The 22,489-nt window shown below is 38.6% G+C and overlaps 1 protein-coding gene across 7 annotated transcripts in view; it reads left to right on the top strand.

The window, feature by feature from the left end:
* The window catches only part of LOC139763843 (uncharacterized), a 62,218-nt gene extending 56,412 nt beyond the window's left edge, over window positions 1-5,806 (top strand). For all 7 annotated transcript variants that reach the window (XM_071690180.1, XM_071690185.1, XM_071690179.1 and 4 more), the window contains one exon: window positions 12-5,806. In XM_071690180.1, coding sequence (XP_071546281.1) covers window positions 12-530 — 519 coding nt within the window. In that variant the 3' untranslated portion in view covers window positions 531-5,806. The remainder of the gene's footprint in view (window positions 1-11) is intronic.
* Window positions 5,807-22,489: the final 16,683 nt, after the last annotated feature.

Raw genomic sequence — 22,489 nt, 5'->3', positions numbered from 1 at the left:
CCACTTTCCAGGTGTTGGCTGTGGCCTTGGGCGTTGTCGTGGGTGTGGGTGCTGGAATAGAGTTTGGATGGTCTCGAAAGCTTGGCGGAGATCCGACAGTGTATGGTCGAGATCCCGAGGGCACCGCTGCCACGACCATCTCCAACCCAAACTTCAAGGACACCGGGAATGGTCACGCCCATCATGGTAAGACAAGCAGCGGCGGCGGCCATGCAGGAAGCAGAGGCAGAAGCAGCCAGCGTGGTGGTCGGATGCATCGCAACTCCAACGGGGTGGCCATGACCCACTTCAGCGGTCAGCCGTACATGATCACAGCCAACGGCAGCAATGGCCACATTGGTGGTAGACCCAATGGCATAGTGGCATTCGACCCCAACAAGGCCCCTCTGAGGTCTTCCCTCAGGAAACCCAGACCTCCCTCCGACGATGGTCCTGATTCCTCCATGGGTATACAGAACATGGCCTTTGCTCAGTCCAGTCCTGTGCTGAAGAAGAAAGTCCGAATCCACACACAGTCCACGTCAGTGTAATAATGCTCAATACTTGTTAGTGTAGTGCTGCCTGGTACTGGTCAGAGTAGCATGCTCATGGCAGCTCATGACCACCTGGGTTATACCAGTCTAGTGCCAGCCACAGTGGACCTGGTGCTAGCTAGCTCAGTGTGGGAGTTTGGTTTATTACACCATCGTACCTGTGTTCGTCCTCGGAAAAAATAACTCGGTGAATTTGCGAAACAGCCCAGTGAATGAGCTACACATTATACTTTCTAGGGTACAGCAGCATGGCCTTATAACTACTAATACAGTCATAACAAGTCTGTGGTTTACGTAGAGATAAGATGCTCCACTAATGAACTGTCCTGTGTTTTGATAAGTTCACGTAGCCTTTATTTGGTAAACTCTCTGCTAGAAGCTGTCAAAAAATATCAGGATTTACACCAGAGCAAGAGTGATCTTGTTGTTCTTCGAGAGTGCAGAGTATAGGTTAAGAGAAGACAGTGAATGAGGGAAGACATGCAGTGGCAGTCATGAATGTGTTACGACATCAAATGGATCTGAATTATAGCAACATTTACCGATGTCATATTTGGTTCAGAGTACCCACTGAAAAGTTATAATGACGGTGATGTATAAAACTTTGATGAAAAAAAAAAAGAATGAAATCCTTGACATTGTCAACAGTGCTTGCTTGAGTGGTACTTAAACTGAAATACAGGAAAATTGCCAATACCAGAAGTGAAGTGACGCTCATGTTAGCATTATAAGAGACTTGATAGTCTAGAATGCATCTGTTTATGTGTCTGTCTGTTTCTCAGTCTCTCCTTTCTCTCACGTTGTTTAGCTGATTATATATATATATATATATATATATATATATATATATATATATATATATATATATATATATATATACCTAATCGCCTTCTCCCGCGTCAGCGAGGTAGCGCAAGGAAACAGACGAGGAATGGCCCAACACCCCCCCCCCCCAACATACACATGTATATACATAAACGCCCATACACGCACATATACATACATATACATTTCAACGTATACATACACAGACATATACATATATACACATGTACATATTCATACTTGCTGCTTTCATCCATTTTCGTCGCCACCCCACCACACATGAAATAGCATTCCCCCCCTCCCCCTCCAGTATAGTTTCTGTTAGTGAAATCGCTGGGGTGCTTTTGTCCCAGAACGATTTTGTGCCAAGGTATTTTAAAAGGGATGATACTTTGCCAACATGTGTCTACGGGTATCATGTGAACCCCTCAGATTCCAGCTTGACATCTGTGCTGGGATACGTAAGACGAAATTGTCAAATCAGTACTTGTGCATACCCAGTAGTACTCATGCTATCCTTCGATGGCTTGTTTAGATATGTTGATTGCGATTGAGAATTTGTGAAATGTAATTGTTATGCATTGATGATTATTTTATGGTACTGTTATAGAAAAGTATGGAACGTGGTAATTACTACCCTCATACCCAAATGTGCGTAATCATGCTGACATGTATGTAGCAGGGAAATGTGGACTCCTTTAGAGTGAGATGTTCTTTGATGATACATTACCTACAGTGATTCAGCCTCACCAAAGGTGACTTTTACTCGCGGTGTAACCTCATGCAGGCAGAGTCCGGTTACACTTAACGTATATGTTTTAACGTACCTTCCTGCCCCAGGATTTCCTTCCTTGGGGTTTCCACAGCGTCTAGAAAGCCAGCCACGTCTGTTGGCTTGGACAGCAGGACAATAAGTGTGGTGTGTATGTCTTGGTGGGGTGACTGCAAGACAGTTGAGAGCTGTTTAGTGTCTGCGTTGGAGGTGACATTTTTAGCATGTGTGGTATTGTGACATGTTGAATCCGTGTTACTAGTGTTAGAGATAGGTGGTGTCCAGATCACAGAGGGGAAAGTATAACTCACGAATGCCTGGGCAGTTCAATGCATGTGTGTATAATGTATGGTGGAGTTAGGGTACACAAGGCTAGGTAGGGAGGGTGGTTGTTTAGTGTTTGTTGAGTCATTCTGGTGCGTTTATGTTTTGTTAGTGTTGCGTTTGTTGAGGGAGGAGGATGTGTAAGTAAAGGTAGGTGGATGGTTATGAAAAGGTTTATCCACGGGGGATCTAGTGCTGTTGCGAAGAACTTCAGTATGCTGACTCTATCGAAGTATTTTTGTATTGTGAAAATGTTGAATGTTTGAGCCTGTGATGCAGTTGGTGATTGCTATGAGTGCTGTTTTATGTGTGGTGAATGTAGTTTTGTTATACTTTTAACAGGGTCTATAACCAAGCAGGTGAGTATAGTTTAAGGTAGAGCAAATGACTTGTTTCTAATAGAATGTTTTGGTAAGTTTTCTGAGGGCATTTAGTTTTCGTATGACCTTGATGTTGAAGCGAAAGTCGTGTGTATCATTTATGACGCCTAGTGATCACAATACGTCAAAGGCCTCTTGGGTAGAATCATATAAGGGCACAGGCCAAAGGAATCAATCAACAAGTAACTGGTACTGATAATTTTGATGGAACCAGTGATTACGGTGATCCAGCCCGGTTGTAATACTATGTCATCTGTATCAACTCAAATTATATTGTAGTATATTATTTAATGATATATATATATATATATATATATATATATATATATATATATATATATATATATATGAAATTTACCCTTTATAGTTATATAGTTTCAGATGTATCGTGGGAATTTGTAAGAGTGTAACTGGAGAAAATCCAAGATGTTTTAGGAGAGTATGTTGAACTATAGATTATACATAAAGTTCAGACATCATTCTTCATTATTTTGAGTGCGAATTTTAGAGTTTCTTTCATGGAAGTATATACAAAGACCTGCAAGACATTCATACTAAAACTGTGTTGTAGGAATGCACAGGTGTGACACCAGGCGAATCATAATAAGCATATTTATACGAACTGTTCACGCCTACTTTGGAGGATCTGGAAGCGATCTCCATGGTCAGCAGAGACATTTGATGACATTCTCACAGAAGTTAAAGATCACAGCAGATGAAAACAAAAAAGAATGTCTTATTTGGTATCTGCTGTGGGGAACTGGAAGAGGGAGTAGGTGATGGAATTATATATAGAATTCCGCTTTGTACTGCTTTCAGACATGGAAAAATACAAAAAAGGTGAATATATTAATCGATGTGAAAACTCGCGAAAGAGCAGTTCTGTAGCATTGTATAATCCTACACTTCATTTTTTCAGTTGACCTAATTAGCGGATGCGTGGCATCACGACTTAAGGTATTATGTGGCCCTAAGGAATCTACCAATATATATATATATATATATATATATATATATATATATATATATATATATATATATATATATATATATAAAGTATGAAAAGCATAATTTGCTCTCAGAATCTTCCATGAATATTTACATTGTTCCGTCCACTTGTTGTGACTACACAGTAAGGTAAGAATGGGGAGATGGGGGTGCTCATAGTGGAATATAGTAAGATCTGTATACGTAGATGTAATGTATATTCCATCTTGGTTTTTTTTTTTCGTTTCACAAAGATTGTAATGTTATGATAATGTACTGTCCTGAGACCGAGGAGTGTTGGCCTACTATAAGCCTACTATAAACTACTTACTGTAAATCTTCTCCAGATGTGTATGAATCTTTTAGATGTAACATACTATTAGAATTCGATGTTTTGTAAATAGTATTTTCTGACTGTTTTATACTTTCAACTCGTTACAAAGTTTATGAGATAATGTTCCCTTTGTATATGAAAAGTAACTGCTTGCAACGAGTGTATGAAAAATATATATGATTCAGACATGAAGTTGGTTAAGTTATATACTCGTAGTCTGCAGCTGAGTCTTGTTAATGTACAGTGCTGGTAAGACTTCAGTTACAGCACTGTTATTGAAGCATGAGAATAGTTATCCAAATAGCATGAAATCTTAGCATGTGATTTTACCTTTCATACATTATTTTTCTTTGCATCAGAGATTTTTGTTTATTTATCTGAACTGTGTTGGTTGTTGGTTCTTCACTCGCAAACCGATGTGTTATGCAACTGGAGAAAGAGTTAAGATCAATAGCCACTCGATTTCTCATCCTTCTATGTTTATTTAGCAAAAAAAAAATCACTTTGTGACTGTATGCAATCAGTAATGTACTCCATTTTGTCTTTCATAACAACTGGGGCCAAATATAGTGCTAGATTGCATTAGTTGTTGACACAGTGACAGTTAAGGGCGATTTCCACTGGTTTATATATCTTTAAAAATGTTGTTTTCGATTCCTTGTGATAATTATGATTCTTTTTTATATAAAATATTGACAGGTTTAGGATTGAATATGTTAGGAAAAGGAAGAAACATTTGTGAACATGCCACACATCTTGGAGCTTGAGTGATATTGTTTGGAGAAGAGAGAAGGATAAGGTTGTAATCTCTCATCAGGATACACATACACATTCCATAGTTCTTTGAAATGTAGGTGGGATATATTTTTACGTTTCTGTACGATCTGTCAAAGCACTTCTACTCTCCCGTCTCCCATTAACCTTACCCTCATCCCAACCTCATGCAAAAACCCCTTCAGTTACCTTCACTGCGTTGCCTTCGCTTCATAATCCATCGTCACAGGTTTCATCATTCATTACTCTCACTATAATACTTCCCTTGTTACCTTAACATCGCCTCTCAGCACGCTGCTTGGACGCACGTCTTGTTATCATTATCTTTCCTTTTGAGACCGAGCCATAATAAGTTTATATACCTTGTCAGTTGCTCTAAGTTAGCCTTCTTGCCCCAGCTCATCCCGTTCAGACTTGAAATATCATTTCTACCAAAATAAGTTTATTATCACCGAAACGAATTGGTTTCTTTTCTCACTTTTAGACCACGCTCCTCACTAGCTTTCAGCCTTTTCCTCTTTTACCTGCTATGTCACTCCCACAGTTCCGTGGTCTTTTGTCATTCTTCTCGTCATATACTGGAGGAAGCAGCTGTTAGATTTTAGGAGTATGAACCCTCTTGCTCCAGTAATACCACATCTCCACAGTACGGTTTATATTTGGAGTTGAACAAGACCAAGTTGTAGGACCAATCTTGCTAAAAGAAATATACGTATGTACTAATGTTGAGATTGGACATTTATATCTTATTGAATGCAGTATTCTGATATGATTACATTGTCATGGAGATTTTTTTTCTCTTTTTGTTATGATTGAGACAGTATTTTATAAAATGTAACTCCACTGTCAACATGATAAATAAAGAATATTTGAATAAGTGTTTGTATTCGTTCATATATTCAAAACAAGGACTGTGGTAGGAAAAACTGAAGTGAAAAATGTATTCATTGAATGTATCAACGTGCCTTGAAAAATGACCATTATAAATGTGTGGAGAATTATGTTAGTTACACTGTGGTAATCCACTATAAGTGGAGTGTAGTTAGGTTAATAGAAGCGTGTACAGGTAACATTCACAATTATCAGGATTAGATTGAGGAGGATAATAATGTCCCAAGTTACAGATATGAATGTGACAATTTTGTTAAAGGAATTGTATTTCAGACTTAGGAAATAGGGTTATTACTTGTACAATCTTAAACGAAATTAGATTCGCTTAGGGTCAGTACTTTTAATAAGTCCATTACAGTAGTCGTGGGAATCAGTATACCAAGTTATAACCACTGTTCATGTGACCAGATCCTTAATACTCTGCAAAGGTAGAACCACCTTGGTACAATTCACGGGAGAGATTCTCTGTGGGTTTCTCTCAAGGAAGTCATTCATTTTATTCATTTACTAACTTTAAACTTCCATTCATTCCCATGGTTTCCTGCTCACTTGGATACACTCCACTTTTTTTTCTCTTCCATCCCAGTTATCTCATCATTTACTTTACCAGCCATTTTCTATATAGTGATATCTCTCAGACTTCCATAAGTTTTGACTGATTCAAGTCCGGATTTGGGCTCATTTGGTATAAGGGGATACTGGTTCATTTTGGTCGCCGTCGAAAATTGTGTTCATATCCATTCCTGTTGCCGGTTATCAAAAGTTTATTTAATCCTCACAAGGCTGTAAATATATCCATGGTTCACATATTATTCTCTTAACTTGCCTAAAGAGAGTACATAACCGACCCAGTCTTGTCATTATATCCAACCGTAAATCTCTGCCACGATGACTGATACATTTATCTCATATGACGTACCTGCAGTGAGCATTCTGACCTCATATTGTGAATGGCACCCTTTCATCACATTAAGGGTATAAATAGACCACTTTTGCATACAAATTACCCATCGCCGCTTTACGAAGCGTGGTTATATTAAGCGTGATGCACCTAGAATAGGTATGATACAACATACATAGATCATTTAAGTGATATATATATATATGTACATATATATGAATATGGAGCACCGGTTGATCGTGTAATGCTAAAGTGTGGGATTTGTACATTTATTTGCTGCTTTTACCGGTGCATATCTGCTTGCACGAAGTTGGTGTATGATAAACCAGATATATTTATCATACCCCTAAAGGCCAATAGAAGTCGTATTGGCGCCTTACGTAACGTTTGTACCCAACTTCGTCACTAGCGTGTATTTTTGGCATATTTATGGAGTTCCACATGAGAATGATAAGCGTGAGTAATTTTGTATATTTATACAGGTACTACAGGTTCCTACCTTATCTAAAGAAGATGATTGATTAAAGACAATCTGGTGTCAATATACTGGGTCTTAATGAAGCAGGGTACACCTTAAGAATAAAGACTTTTTTCTAAAGTTCATGTAGTTTTATAAATGAACTACATATTTAGTGTGCCTAAGTTTGACTCTTATATAGATTCTGGTCTATATTGTGGATAACAATTAAATATAACGACATACATATGTAGACACAGACAATATTGGACTACACACACTGCATACCCATCTATGCCTAATCCATGGTGCCGAAACAACCGGGTGTTGGGTCATTCGTTACCCCTGGGTTAACAACTGTTCTCGTCTCTATAATCTGTTACTTTGATGAATATCATTTTAGACAATGAAACTAAGAACATAATTCTACAGGAAGAAATAAGTCCATACGTCCTGTAAAGGTTTGTAATTTTTAAAGTTGTCAGGCTCATAATTCGAACAAGTATCTGAAGCCTGAGGAACGAGTTCAAGCAGTGCGTTTCAGGTCGAAGCAAAATAACCTCCGCATTCTCACTCAGTGTCGAGGTTTTACGCGAGCATTCCCTCACCCAAAAGTATCCTTAGTTTGTGCAAAGTTTCCAGTCTTCGGCAGCAACTTGGAATCATCTTGAGGGAGATAATAGGGACATTCTACCTGCCATTATCCTAAACTCAACGGTCACATCGCAGGTAAACAAAAGTGAACCTCGTGGTCCTCAGGAGCTTATGTGCCAAGTGGAGGTGACGTTGGCCAGTCAACAAAGACCAGCATTCACGAGAATGTGAAGATGCTGATCTAGCAAGGACAGAGGTGAGTTAAAAATCTCAATTTTCAAATTTCTGTTGCATTTATTGGTAATTTTCCTTGGAAATGTGGAACTCTACGACGACACAGTGGATAACTAGTAAGTACCTATTCTCTCTTTTCAACTCCAGTGATAAGTAGATTCTAGTTTGATCAGTGACTGGTGAATGGGATCATGGAAGCTATATTTGATGCCTCGTGAAAATCACCTGGCTGGGCGGTCACTGAAAGGCAATGCATATCCTCCAATGATTAGCTAGCTGATCAAAGACAAACGAACAAACAGAAAACGTGGTATTTTAAAAGAAAATATTGTATACCGGTCAGTTTAAATGTGTAATGAGTCTGTTGTTATGCGTAGACTTCCATATTCTACATAGGTTTTTAATGAAAGGAATTTTTCTCGGGATTCATTGTTGTTGAAAATGCGGAACTCAAGTGATTTTTGGAATAGGAACAGTAGTTCGAAGTCATCCACAATATGTAGGATGCATAGCGACGTACGTTTTTCTGTGTCGAGGCGAAAAGATGGTCTCAACCTTTCGATCTTTCTCTATGTGGTATGACTGAACCATATACTACAAGTAGGTAGTGGTTGGTAGGCAGCCACCGACCAGGGAGGTATACTACCGGTGCTACACGCCGGAGTATTGGGAGGGTTAGTGACGGCTGCGTAGTGAGTGAGCCAGCGCTTCAGTGGTTATCAAGTTGTACTGCTTTGACCCATGTAGCTGCACTCTCTCCCTCATCCACACGTAGACTGCTGACATTCTGTTCACAAACCTACCATCTCTCCTTTTCACACATGACACTACAACACGAACTCACACAGCTCATTCTTCGTAAATCTAGACATTCCTGCGGTTAGCGTATTCTGCTACTAGCCCTGCCTTTTGGCAACACAATAGGAGTAATAGATAGACGTGGTAGGTAGGAACGTTAGAAGAAAGGAGCATTATGTAAAAGCAGTAGGTATGAGCATTATCTGTGAGCATTAGGTAGTAGAAGGTTTAAACATTAGGCATGAACGTTAAGTAGACACATTATATAGAAGTATTAGATAGGGACATTAGCTAGTAGCCCCTGAAAAAAAAACAGCACTAGAGTTGCCCTCTGTCAGTGACCTGCTAAGGGTGAGGCTCTAAAGGCTTCTTTAGAAGCGGCACTGGAGTTCATCAGTTAAGGAGACTTGCCGTAGCCACACCCATGAAGGAGTTTCTAAAGGGAACAGGCGTCAGTTATTTATATAGATATATAGACTGGCTCACCACACTTCTGGCTGAGAGCCCTCACGTTCATATGACGACACATGAGGGATGACAGACCACTGGTATGATGACATGTAAGAGGCATTGGATCCCATTCATTTGGATGGAATAGGTGTAAGGATAAAAAAGTGGTTGTGAATATTAAATTTTGACGTCGTTTATATAAATGTACTATGTGTTTTGCTGAGGAAAAAGATACATTTATTTATGTTGAAGGCTCCAGGCACGGACTAAAGTCCACATCAAAGCCAGGCCTTAATTGAAATATAAAGAGAATTATGAAACGAAAAAAGGGAAGACAAGAGAGTATTTACGAATTTTTGAGAAAGTAAAAAACCTGTCTTTTGAATTGTGCTAGGTCATTGTTATTGGGAAAGTCATGAGTTGCTGATTTGAGCATCATATATAAGAATGTACTGTATTGTCTAGTTTAGATTAAGTGATTATATGTTCAGTAATGCTTTTTTTTTCTCTAAATGTATTAAAGAAGTTGTTAAACTATGGAAGTAATGTATGTAGAACATTGTTAATAAGTTAATGCCAACAAGGATGAAACCCGTTACATCTGGTAAACACCTCACCTAATTGTAGATGGTATTCCATTTCTTTTGAGAATGGACTTTTGGATGTAAACGTGAAAATGGAGATGTTCGAAGGGTCGAAATTTGGTCTCATTGTCTGCATGGAGTCCATTTATCTCGAATTACACAGCCTGGTGTGTAATGACCACTACCTAAGTTAATATCCGCCTGTCATACATACTCCAGTGATTATTGACCATTGGCAAAGTATTCCCTCTGACACGCGCACACATGTATATACATGTGTATGTGGGTGGGTTGGGCCATTCTTTCGTCTTTCCTTGTGCTACTTCGCTAACGCGGGAGACAGCGACTATGTGTAATAATAAAAAAAGAAAAAAATAATATATGTATATATATATATATATATATATATATATATATATATATATATATATATATATATATTTCAGTATGTTGTAAATGACATTGTTTGTGCGTAAACGAGACCAGGATTTGTTTCTGATGCTTCCTCGCTAATGAGGGAAAAGGCAGTTTTAAAAATTTCACACAAGCTCGCGATTTCCCGTGTGTGAGAGATAACGCTGAGAACATGTTTTAGGCATATATATATATATATATATATATATATATATATATATATATATATATATATATATATGATATTCTGTGGGTGTGGGATATTTTCTTTCATCTGTACTTCAGTTTTTCAAGGAGTTTGTATACTGAAGGTAGCAGAGATATGGGGTAGCAAAGAGGAAGTTACGTGGACTTCAGGATTTTAGGGTGGACACTATTGTGATCATTTTCTAGATGTATGGACTGTAATTCATATACGAATGGATGAAGATATGTGTAAGTGAATGGATTGCAATTAACCCGAAATGCTTTATGTGCAAGTTTGATGTGTTGTTTGAACCTGTTGTATGGTAGTACTTTGGGTTCTGAGTAGTGAGTGTCAGTAACAATGAAGGATGGGCAAGTGGTTATTTCACGATGTATTTGATATAGGTCCAATAATTGTAAAGTACTCTACCAGTGGTGGTAGATACCAACAAAGCATTCAACACCATCCTTGCACGAAAGGTACTTGACACCGCCCTCCACGAAAAACGATAAAATCCTCAAGCTCTTTAGTGGAATTTTCCTGGGAGCATTTTTTTTTTACAGCCCTCTTCAGTCATTTCCTACATCTCCCGTTAATTCTTATCAGACTGCAGTGTGAAAGTCTCATTTGCAAATGACCTCACGATCATATCACAGCATTCAGGCATTGCTTAAGCAACAGTAAATGTGCGACACTTTCTCATGCAATATGAACACATGCTTTTTTAAAGCATATGGTAAGGAACATGCATATCCACTCGTTTTCGTGTGAATCGCATCTGTAAATGCAAAAATGAGATCGGTAACCGAAGAGTAGTTAATGCACTTTGGGTCTGATCAGACTAAGGAACGCGGTAACGGAAAGGAAGTTTGCCACACACATGAACAGATAGATCATCGTATAGGGAACACATCGGTTTACGAGGCTAACGCTGCTGGATTTTATTAGAAATAGATAGATTACTGCATTCTGGCGGTACGGGAAGATTTGTGCGAGTGTTTGGATGTGGGAAGTGGGGTGGGAGAGGTATGCGGAGAGATGTGGGATATGGGGATATTTCTTGGGGGTATGGATGTTTGCAGAGGGAGATTTGATCAGTAAAAGGCAGGTTATTGGTGTTTGCAGGGACAGATTGAAGTAAGGGAGTATATACAGAAGAATGCTTGGAGAGAATCATGGCCGTTTGGGTTTGCTAGACTACGTATGAGATGGATATCATATGCATTTTACGAGGACATTATGAACACATGAACTGTTTTTTTACGAAGAAGTCTGTCTATAGTTATTTTCTGGGTTGAAATTAACTTTTCGCGTCATTGCTGTCAAACAGCAGTGTTAGATTCTCGGTGACTGTGAGGTGGTACCTCGTTGACAATGACTGAAAGTATACCCGGTCATATCTCCTGACAATATATATATATATATATATATATATATATATATATATATATATATATATATATATATATATATATATTTTTTTTTTTTTTTTTTCTTTCAAACTATTCGCCATTTCCCGCATTAGCAAGGTAGCGTTAAGAACAGAGGACTGGGCCTCTGAGGGAATATCCTCACCAGGCCCCCTTCTCTGTTCCTTCTTCTGGAAAATTAAAAAAAAAAAAAAAGAGAGGAGGATTTCCAGCCCCCCGCTCCCTCCCCTTTTAGTCGCCTTCTACGACACGCAGAGAATACGTGGGAAGTATTCTTTCTCCCCTATCCCCAGGGTTATATATATATATATATATATATATATATATATATATATATATATATATATATATATATATATATATATATATTACCTGAGGAAGTATCATTTAATATATAAACAATCTCATATTCTTGCTTGAACTCAGTATTGAATGCCAGATACTTTCCCGTATCATTGCTGGCTGAATGGGGAAAGGTCTTTACTGTACTGGGTTCAAGGGAAGGCCAGCCAAAGGCTTACCTGACATTAACGGTTCCTGTAGCTAATGTAAAGCGAACATTCATTTTTTATGTATTTCAACAGAAAGTACTCGAGAATGTTTATTAGGATAATGATATACAAAAGGATTACCAACTGCTGGTGAAACTGAGCCGTAACATATGCTGTTGCTGTGTGTAACCACTTATTTGTACTATCCGGGAGGGAGTTCTAGACTTGTTCTGTATTTATTATATATAATTGTACACATGCATAAGATGAAATGTGGTGAGGCGGCTGGAGTGGATGTTATTGCAATTGGATTTCATAAGAAAGTGAGTGACTGTAGTTTTATTAGATATTTTAGTATTTTTAATGTATGTATCATGGTAAGGTGTCAGGATTGGCGGAATGCATGTAGTGTTCTTGTATAAAGGCAAGGGAGACTAAGGGTGGAGATATATATATATATATATATATATATATATATATATATATATATATATATATATATATATATTTATGTGTGTGTGTGTGTGTGTGGTTTCAGAAGTGGTAGAGGATTGTGGATCAGGTGTGTGCTTTGAAGAATGCATGTGAGAAATACTTAAAAAACAGGTGGATTTGTATGTAGCATTTATGAATCTGGAGAAAGCATATGATAGGGTGGATAGAGATGCTTTGTGGGTGTTAAGAGTATATGGTGTGGGAGGTAAGTTGCTAGAAGCAGGGAAATTTTTTACAAAGTATGTAAGGCATGTGTATGAATAGGAAGAGAGGAAAGTGATTGTTTCCTAGTGAATGTTGGTTTGCAGCAGGGGTTCGTGATGTCTCCATGGTTGTTTAATTTGTTGTTTATGGATGGGGTGGTTATGGAGGTGAATGCAAGAGTTTTGGAGAGAAGGGCAAGTATACAGTTTGTTGTGGATGAGAGGGCTTGGGAAGTGAGTCACTTGTTCGCTGATGATACAACGCTGATGGCTGATTTGGTTGAGAAACTGCAGAAGTTCATGACTGAGTTTGGTAAAGTTTGTGAAGAGAAAGCCAAGAGTCAATATGACTAAGAGCAAGGTTATTAGGTTCAGTAGGGTTGAAGGACAAGTTAATTGGGAGTTAAGTCTGAAAGGAGAAAAACTGGAGGAAGTTAAGTGTTTTAGATATCTGGAAGTGGATTTAGCAGTGGATGGAACCATGGAAGCAGGAGTGAGTCACAGGATAGGGGAGGAGGCGAAGGTTTTGGGAGCGTTGAAGAATGCGTGGAAGGCGAGAACATTATCTCGAAGAGCAAAAATGGGTATGTTTGAAAGAATAGGGGTTCCAGCAATGTTATATGGTTGCAAGGCATGGACTATAGATAGGGTTGTGCGGAGGTGGGTGGATGTGTTGGAAATGAGATGTTTGAGGACAATATGTGGTGAGGCAGTTTGATTGAGTAAGTAATGAAAGGGTAAGAGATGTGTGGTAATAAAGAGTGTGGTTGAGAGCATTAGAGGGTGTATTGAAATGGGTTGGTCACATGGAGAGAATGAGTTAGGAAAGATTGACAAAGAGGATATATGTGTCAGAGGTAGAGGGAACGAGAAGCAGGAGACCAAATTGGAGTTGGAAGGATTGAGTGAAAAAGATTTTGAGCAATTGGGGCCTGAACATACAGGAGAGTGAAAGGCGTGCAAGGAATAGAGTGAATTAGAATGATGTGGTATACTGGGGTTGATATGCTGTCAGTGGATTGAACTTGGGTATGTGAAGCGTCTGGGGTAAACCATGGAAAGTTTTGTGGGGCCTGGATGTGAAAAGGGAGCTGTGGTTTTGGTGCATTACACACGACAGCTAGAGACTGAGTATGAATGAATGTGGCCTTTGTTGTCTTTTCTTAGCGCTACCTTTCGTGCGTGTGGGGGGGAGGGGGATGCTAATTCACTTGTGGTGGGGTGGCAACGGGAATGGATGAAGGCAGCAAGTATGAATACGTACATGTGTATATATGTATATGTCTCTGTATGTATATGTTGAAATGTATAGATATGTATATGCGCGTGTGTGGGCGTTTATGTATATACATGTGTATATGGGGTTGGTTGGGCTATTCTTTCGTCTGTTTCCTTGCGCTGCCTCACTAATGTGGAAGACAGCGACTAAGTATAATAAATAAAATATATATATACTTGATCACCATTTCCCACATCAGCAAGGTAACGCCAGGAAACATACAAAGAATGGTTCATCTACTCATATGCATATATATATATATATATATTAGGTTATTAGGTACAGTAGGGTTGAGGGTCAAGTCAATTGGGAGGTGAGTTTGAATGGAGAAAAACTGGAGGAAGTGAAGTGTTTTAGATATCTGGGAGTGGATCTGGCAGCGGATGGAACCATGGAAGCGGAAGTGGATCATAGGGTGGGGGAGGGGGCAAAAATTCTGGGAGCCTTGAAGAATGTGTGGAAGTCGAGAACATTATCTCGGAAAGCAAAAATGGGTATGTTTGAAGGAATAGTGGTTCCAACAATGTTGTATGGTTGCGAGGCGTGGGCTATGGATAGAGTTGTGCGCAGGAGGATGGATGTGCTGGAAATGAGATGTTTGAGGACAATGTGTGGTGTGAGGTGGTTTGATCGAGTAAGTAACGCAAGGGTAAGAGAGATGTGTGGAAATAAAAAGAGCGTGGTTGAGAGAGCAGAAGAGGGTGTTTTGAAATGGTTTGGGCACATGGAGAGAATGAGTGAGGAAAGATTGACCAAGAGGATATATGTGTCGGAGGTGGAGGGAACGAGGAGAAGAGGGAGACCAAATTGGAGGTGGAAAGATGGAGTGAAAAAGATTTTGTGTGATCGGGGCCTGAACATGCAGGAGGGTGAAAGGAGGGCAAGGAATAGAGTGAATTGGAGCGATGTGGTATACAGGGGTTGACGTGCTGTCAGTGGATTGAATCAAGGCATGTGAAGCGTCTGGGGTAAACCATGGAAAGCTGTGTAGGTATGTATATTTGCGTGTGTGGACGTGTGTATGTACATGTGTATGGGGGGGGGGGGCCATTTCTTTCGTCTGTTTCCTTGCGCTACCTCGCAAACGCGGGAGACAGCGACAAAGTATAAAAAAAAAAAAAAAAAAAAAAAAATACATATACATATATAAAATGTTGAATGGTTATTGAGGATCTTCACTGTATGCATGGCTCATGGTAAGGTGCCATGAGGAATGGCAGAATGCCTGTATAGATCCATTGTATAAAGGTAGTACTAAAATTATAGAGGTATGAGTTTGCTGAGTACTTTGTTAAGTTATATTGGAGAATGGCGATTGAGAGGGGTGGTGGTATAGAAAAAGTTGGGATGGAAAATAGTGGCTTCAAGAATGGCACAGGGTGTTTGACTCAGTTTGCACAGATGTCTTACTGAATTTTAGCACACAAAGATATTGGCTAAGGCACCATCATCATAGATGGCCAGTTGATAAAAAAAATAAAAAGATTTAATTGCCCTAACTTCTTTAAGTCAGGATTAGCTTAGATTTCCTGTTGCTAAGACATTGTAAATTGCCACAGATTCTTTTGTTAGGTTTTGCTTTTTATTCGTATTAGATCTGGTGAAAAATTCACTTAAAAGCTCTTCTGAAACAAACTTGGTAGGATGGTCTCTTTTTAAAGTTGTGTTTGGCAATCTTGACCACCTCAAAGATGGATGCTGTAACTAAAAAGGGAAATCTATTCGGATAGCCAGAACTCCTTTGATTTATGGCAGATTTGTCTTGGATTTGTTCTGCATTTACACAATTAAAAGTTATGTAACAATAATTATTAATGGTTTTTATAAAACAGTTTGCAGTCATTTATTTTCATACATTATGTGCACTGATCATATGTTGAGGTGAATCTCCTAATAATTTGGCAAATTTAAATCTATATGAATAATACAGGCTCAAATGAGCCTCTTTGTTATATTGATTTCATCTCTCCCAGTTTATAACATAATAGGGTAATAAGAGTATCTTTACAAAAAATAATTTTACTACTTCAAAACTCACATAATTTGACAATCACTCTTCCTATCTCTTTTTATGCATTTTAAAATAACCCGCAGAGGAGCACATAACATACTGAAGAGCCGCAGCCTAAGTTGTTACATAATAAATCAGCAGAGGAGCTGCGGTCTAAATTGTCATATAGTTCACAATATTAGAGAATACCATACTAACAAAATACTGTGATCATCATGTAATATAAAGCCAACTGTTAACGAAAGGACATGCTACCTCGAACAGCGAGGAAAGTCCATTATCAATGTAGATGGCCACAAGGAGAGAAAAAAATAAAACAATTGGGCATACACAAATGAAGTGGCTCTATGATGTGCCTCAATGTAGGCTACATGTATCTATACATAAGTGTTCAATCCATTAATAAAAAGTTTGTTTCCATGGTGGAATGAAATCCATATTTCTTAAATTTTAAACATAGCGGAAACATAAAACAGATGTCAGGTCTCCAGTGTTATACATAAAAGGTTTCCACACAATGACTATTTCACTTTCATAAAATATGCTAGCTTGAATTTCCTTTATAAAACTGCCTTGTCACAAAATAATTAGTGAATATTTAATACTACTCAAATACTAGGTACACCATATTGAAGCTCAGGTCATGGGTCGAGTCAACACATATCCTTTGCTTATATTGCAGTACAGTATGACGTTTGCAAGGGGATGTGCCGTCCTTACTACAAACACTAGGGAGTGCAATGTGTAAATAAACAACTAAAATTTGGGAGTTACTGAAATACCATCTAACTTGGACAACTGGTGTAAATAAATGGCCTTTTTAAACATTGCCTGTAGTATCCAATAAAACATACACAGTAATAACACCTGTATTATATATAACCTAAGTTTTATATAACTAGACCAAAGACCCAAGTCTAAAGGCTTTATAAAAACTTCTGGAAGCTTTGCCTAAAGTACATTCCATTTCCATCTTTTAAAGTTCATGATAAATGCACTCAAATACATATCTAAAATGACTTAGGTGACAATTAACAGTGTCCATTCATTATCCATAACTAAAAACAATATAAATGGTAGTGTACAAATAATAATAATAATGATAATAATAATAATAATAAAAAAGATGCCACAGAGATACTGACCTCTGTAAATATAAACAACAATCTACAGTAGAAAAAAGATTACTATAGGTCTAGGTTTTTTTAAAACTCTTTCTAACAAAAACAATAACCTCAGCTAAGACTTTTGACAGCACAAACCACAACTGCTGAAAGAACAGTTTCTTTACAATTCTTACAGTATGAAGTAAGTAGCTTGGCCTTGACTGCTACACTTGCCAAGAAATCTATACTCTAGGGCCCAGTTCACAGAGAGCATGTAATAATGATGTAAATACATGCTCACCTTAATTCCACCCTTTACAGTCTATAACCCATTCAATAAATCTAAACTGCAAGTGCCATCCTACTCTGCAATGGGTAACAGTAAATAAGAAAAAAATCAATTAACAAAGCCTATAAGTAAACAGGTCGTGGATGATTGAGCTTTTATTAAGTTGCATGTGATATGAAAGGATGATCAGAATGTGATGATTTCTTAGAACTTACAGGGCAAAACCCTTAACGAATATTACTTTCATATAGCCAAGTTCCAAACACATCATACATTATAAGATTAAAAATACTGACTATAGGATGAATGATTCCTATTTCCTAGTAAATAATGAATACAGCCCCCAATAAATTCTTAAGCATATGTAAAATGCCCTGAAACTGGTATGGATACAATTACTATATTCTAATCTGGCTGACCATATCCTGGTTAACTCGCAAGGATAATAATTTTCATTGTTTACCAGTTTCAGTATGAACAAGGAATGGGATATGAATAATGTTTCTGTGAAGAGTCTTGGAATGGTTATCTTTAAAGATCAATAGTAACAAAGTGCACTGCCTGTCCATTTCCAGCTGCTCCACTAGACCTAGACAATTTCCAAATTTTTCCATATCATATCCATGATTTTCAAAATTAAATATGTTACTTTAATGTTACCCACCCATTTGTCAAATCAGTACCCCCTCAATGAGCCATGTGACACAAACAAGATAATGCCCTCAGTTTATATAAAGTTTCCAAGTAAACTTTAAAAAACCTACTTTATGAAGATATATTGAAATCCCTGCTCAGATTCCTGTTTCTGGTTGTATACTACAAGTTATTATCAGAGATGTGTTACAAAAATAGTCCATAAACAGGTAAAAAGTTTTATAAAACTTACTACTGAAATGGGATTCAGAGCTTTCTCCTGTACCATTGAAGAAATCCTGATCTGGTTATAAGAACATCTCAAGCCAGTGTGAAAACACTGCTACTCTGTAGCCTGTCACAATGCCCAAGAATACTTCATTATTTATATATATATATATATATATATATATATATATATATATAATGGTAATATGATGAATGATATATATACCATACCTTCCCTTTACAAGAGTCCCTGCTTTCTTCCACAAAGCTCCATCAGTGCTCGGGAAGCTGGCTACATCCACGAAACAGGACCACAGGTCATAAGGTGTTGTTATGATTAATATATATATATATATATATATATATATATATATATATATATATATATATATATATTGGAAAGGATCACAATTTTGCGTGTGATCAAGATATTCCTATGAGTCCACGGGGAAAATTAAACATGATCGTGTTTCACTTTCCCCGTGGACTCACAAGAATATATATTATATATATATATATATATATATATATATATATATATATATATATATATTACTGGACTCCATCTACGCATGGTTCAACTGCAAGTGAAAAGTCACCTTAGGTATAGTTATACCACTGTCAGTTGATGAAAGGTCTCGAAGACCTTATCGCTCTTAAGGAGTACGTCCTTTTCCTTGCTACTAACTGTAGTGCAGTCTTGAAGTTGCAGTATCCTCATAAAATAGGTCCTCGCTAACATGCGAGACAGCGGCAAAATATGATAATAGAAATAGATAGATGGATAGATATTTCCCACATTAATGAGGCAGCACTGGAACAGACAAAAATTGGCTTAATTCGTTTGCATCCACTTTCTGCCTGTCATGTGTAAGACACCAAAATCAGAGCCCCTCATTCGCATTCAGGCCCACCTTTCTGTGGTTACCCCAGTTCCTTCTAATGTCCTGAATTAGCCAACTGACAGTACATCACCTGTGTTCCACATCAATCCAGTTTACTCTATCCCCTGCTCTCCTCACACTTTCCTGAATGTTCAGGCCATAGTATCTTCATGCATCTTTCACTTCATCCTCCCAGCTTTCCCCCTATCTCTTTCAACTCTATCATATGCCTTCTCTAGATCCATAAATGCTACATATAAATCCATTTGCTTTTCTAAGTATTTCTCACATACATTCTTCAAAGCAAACACCTGATCCACACATCCTCTACCACTTCTGAAACCACACTGCTCTTCCCCAATCTGATGCTCTGTACAGGCCTTCACCCTCTCAATCAATACCCTCCCATATAATTTCCCAGGAATACTCAGTAAAGTTATACCTCTGTAGTTTGAGCACTCACTTTTATCCCCTTTGCCTTTGTACAACGGCACTATGCAAGCATTCCACCAATCCTCAGGCACCTCACCATGAATCATACATTAAATAATCTTACCAACCAGTCAACAATACAGTCACCCCCTTTTCATAAATTCCATTGCAATACCATCCAAACCTGCTGCCTTGCCGACTTTCATCTTCCGCAAAGCTTTTACTACCTCTTCTCTGTTTATCAAATCATTCTCCTTAACCCTCTCACTTTGCACACCACCTCGACCAAAACACCTTATATCCGCCACTCTATCATCAAACACATTCAACAAACCTTCAAAATACTCACTCCATCTCCTTCTCACATCACCACTACTTGTTATCACCTCCCCATTTAGCCCCCTTCACAGATGTCTTTATTACACATAGCGATGCTGTTTCTTGTTGGACAGGGTCGCGACAGGAGTGGATGAAGGCAAGCATGAATGTGTACATGTGAATATATGTATGTATATTTTTGTATATGTTGATACGTATATGTGCGTGTATGGGCATATGTTTATACATATATGTAGGTATATGAGTAGATGGGCCATTCTTCATTGTTTCCTGGTGCTACCTCGCTGACGCGGGAAACAGCGATTAGGTATCATAATAATAATAAGATTATATATATATTTTTTTTTTTTTTGCTTTGTCGCTGTCTCCTGCATTTGCGAGGTAGCGCAAGGAAACATACGAAAGAAATGGCCCAACCCACCCCCATACACATGCCTTGATTCAATCCACTGACAGCACGTCAACCCTGGTATACCACATCGCTCCAATTCACTCTATTCTTTGCCCTCCTTTCACCCTCCTGCATGTTCAGGCCCCGATCACACAAAATCTTTTTCACTCCATCTTTCCACCTCCAATTTGGTCTCCCTCTTCTCCTCGTTCCCTCCACCTCCGACACATATATCCTCTTGGTCAATCTTTCCTCACTCATTCTCTCCATGTGACCAAACCATTTCAAAACACCCTCTTCTGCTCTCTCAACCACGCTCTTTTTATTTCCACACATCTCTCTTACCCTTACGTTACTTACTCGAACAAACCACCTCACACCACACATTGTCCTCAAACATCTCATTTCCAGCACATCCATCCTCCTGCGCACAACTCTATCCATAGTCCACGCCTCGCAACCATACAACATTGTTGGAACCACTATTCCTTCAAACATACCCATTTTTGCTTTCCGAGATAATGTTCTCGACTTCCACACATTCTTCAAGGCTCCCAGAATTTTCGCCCCCTCCCCCACCCTATGATCCACTTCCGCTTCCATGGTTCCATCCGCTGCCAGATCCACTCCCAGATATCTAAAACACTTCACTTCCTCCAGTTTTTCTCCATTCAAACTCATCTCCCAATTGAATTGACCCTCAACCCTACTGTACCTAATAACCTTGCTCTTATTCACATTTACTCTTAACTTTCTTCTTTCACACACTTTACCAAACTCAGTCACCAGCTTCTGCAGTTTCTCACATGAATCAGCCACCAGCGCTGTATCATCAGCGAACAACAACTGACTCACTTCCCATGCTCTCTCATCCCCAACAGACTTCATACTTGCCCCTCTTTCCAAAACTCTTGCATTCACCTCCCTAACAACCCCATCCATAAACAAATTAAACAACCATGGAGACATCACACACCCCTGCCGCAAACCTACATTCACTGAGAACCAATCACTTTCCTCTCTTCCTACACGTACACATGCCTTACATCCTCGATAAAAACTTTTCACTGCTTCTAACAACTTGCCTCCCACACCATATATTCTTAATACCTTCCACAGAGCATCTCTATCAACTCTATCATATGCCTTCTCCAGATCCATAAATGCTACATACAAATCCATTTGCTTTTCTAAGTATTTCTCACATACATTCTTCAAAGCAAACACCTGATCCACACATCCTCTACCACTTCTGAAACCACACTGCTCTTCCCCAATCTCATGCTCTGTACATGCCTTCACCCTCTCAATCAATACCCTGCCATATAATTTGCCAGGAATACTCAACAAACTTATACCTCTGTAATTTGAGCACTCACTCTTATCCCCTTTGCCTTTGTACAATGGCACTATGCACGCATTCCGCCAATCCTCAGGCACCTCACCATGAGTCATACATACATTAAATAACCTTACCAACCAGTCAACAATACAGTCACCCCTTTTTTAATAAATTCCACTGCAATACCATCCAAACCTGCTGCCTTGCCGGCTTTCATCTTCCGCAAAGCTTTTACTACCTCTTCTCTGTTTACCAACTCATTTTCCCTAACCCTCGCACTTTGCACACCACCTCGACCAAAACACCCTATATCTGCCACTCTATCATCAAACACATTCAACAAACCTTCAAAATACTCACTCCATCTCCTCACATCACCACTACTTGTTATCACCTCCCCATTTGCGCCCTTCACTGAAGTTCCCATTTGCTCCCTTGTCTTATGCAATTTATTTACCTCCTTCCAGAACATCTTTTTATTCTCCCTAAAATTTAAT

This window comes from Panulirus ornatus, chromosome 48, assembly GCF_036320965.1.
Source record: "Panulirus ornatus isolate Po-2019 chromosome 48, ASM3632096v1, whole genome shotgun sequence".
In the NCBI taxonomy this organism is placed as follows: Eukaryota; Metazoa; Arthropoda; class Malacostraca; order Decapoda; family Palinuridae; genus Panulirus; species Panulirus ornatus.
Note: the sequence above shows the minus strand (reverse complement) of the source record. Positions and strands in the feature narration are given on the sequence as shown.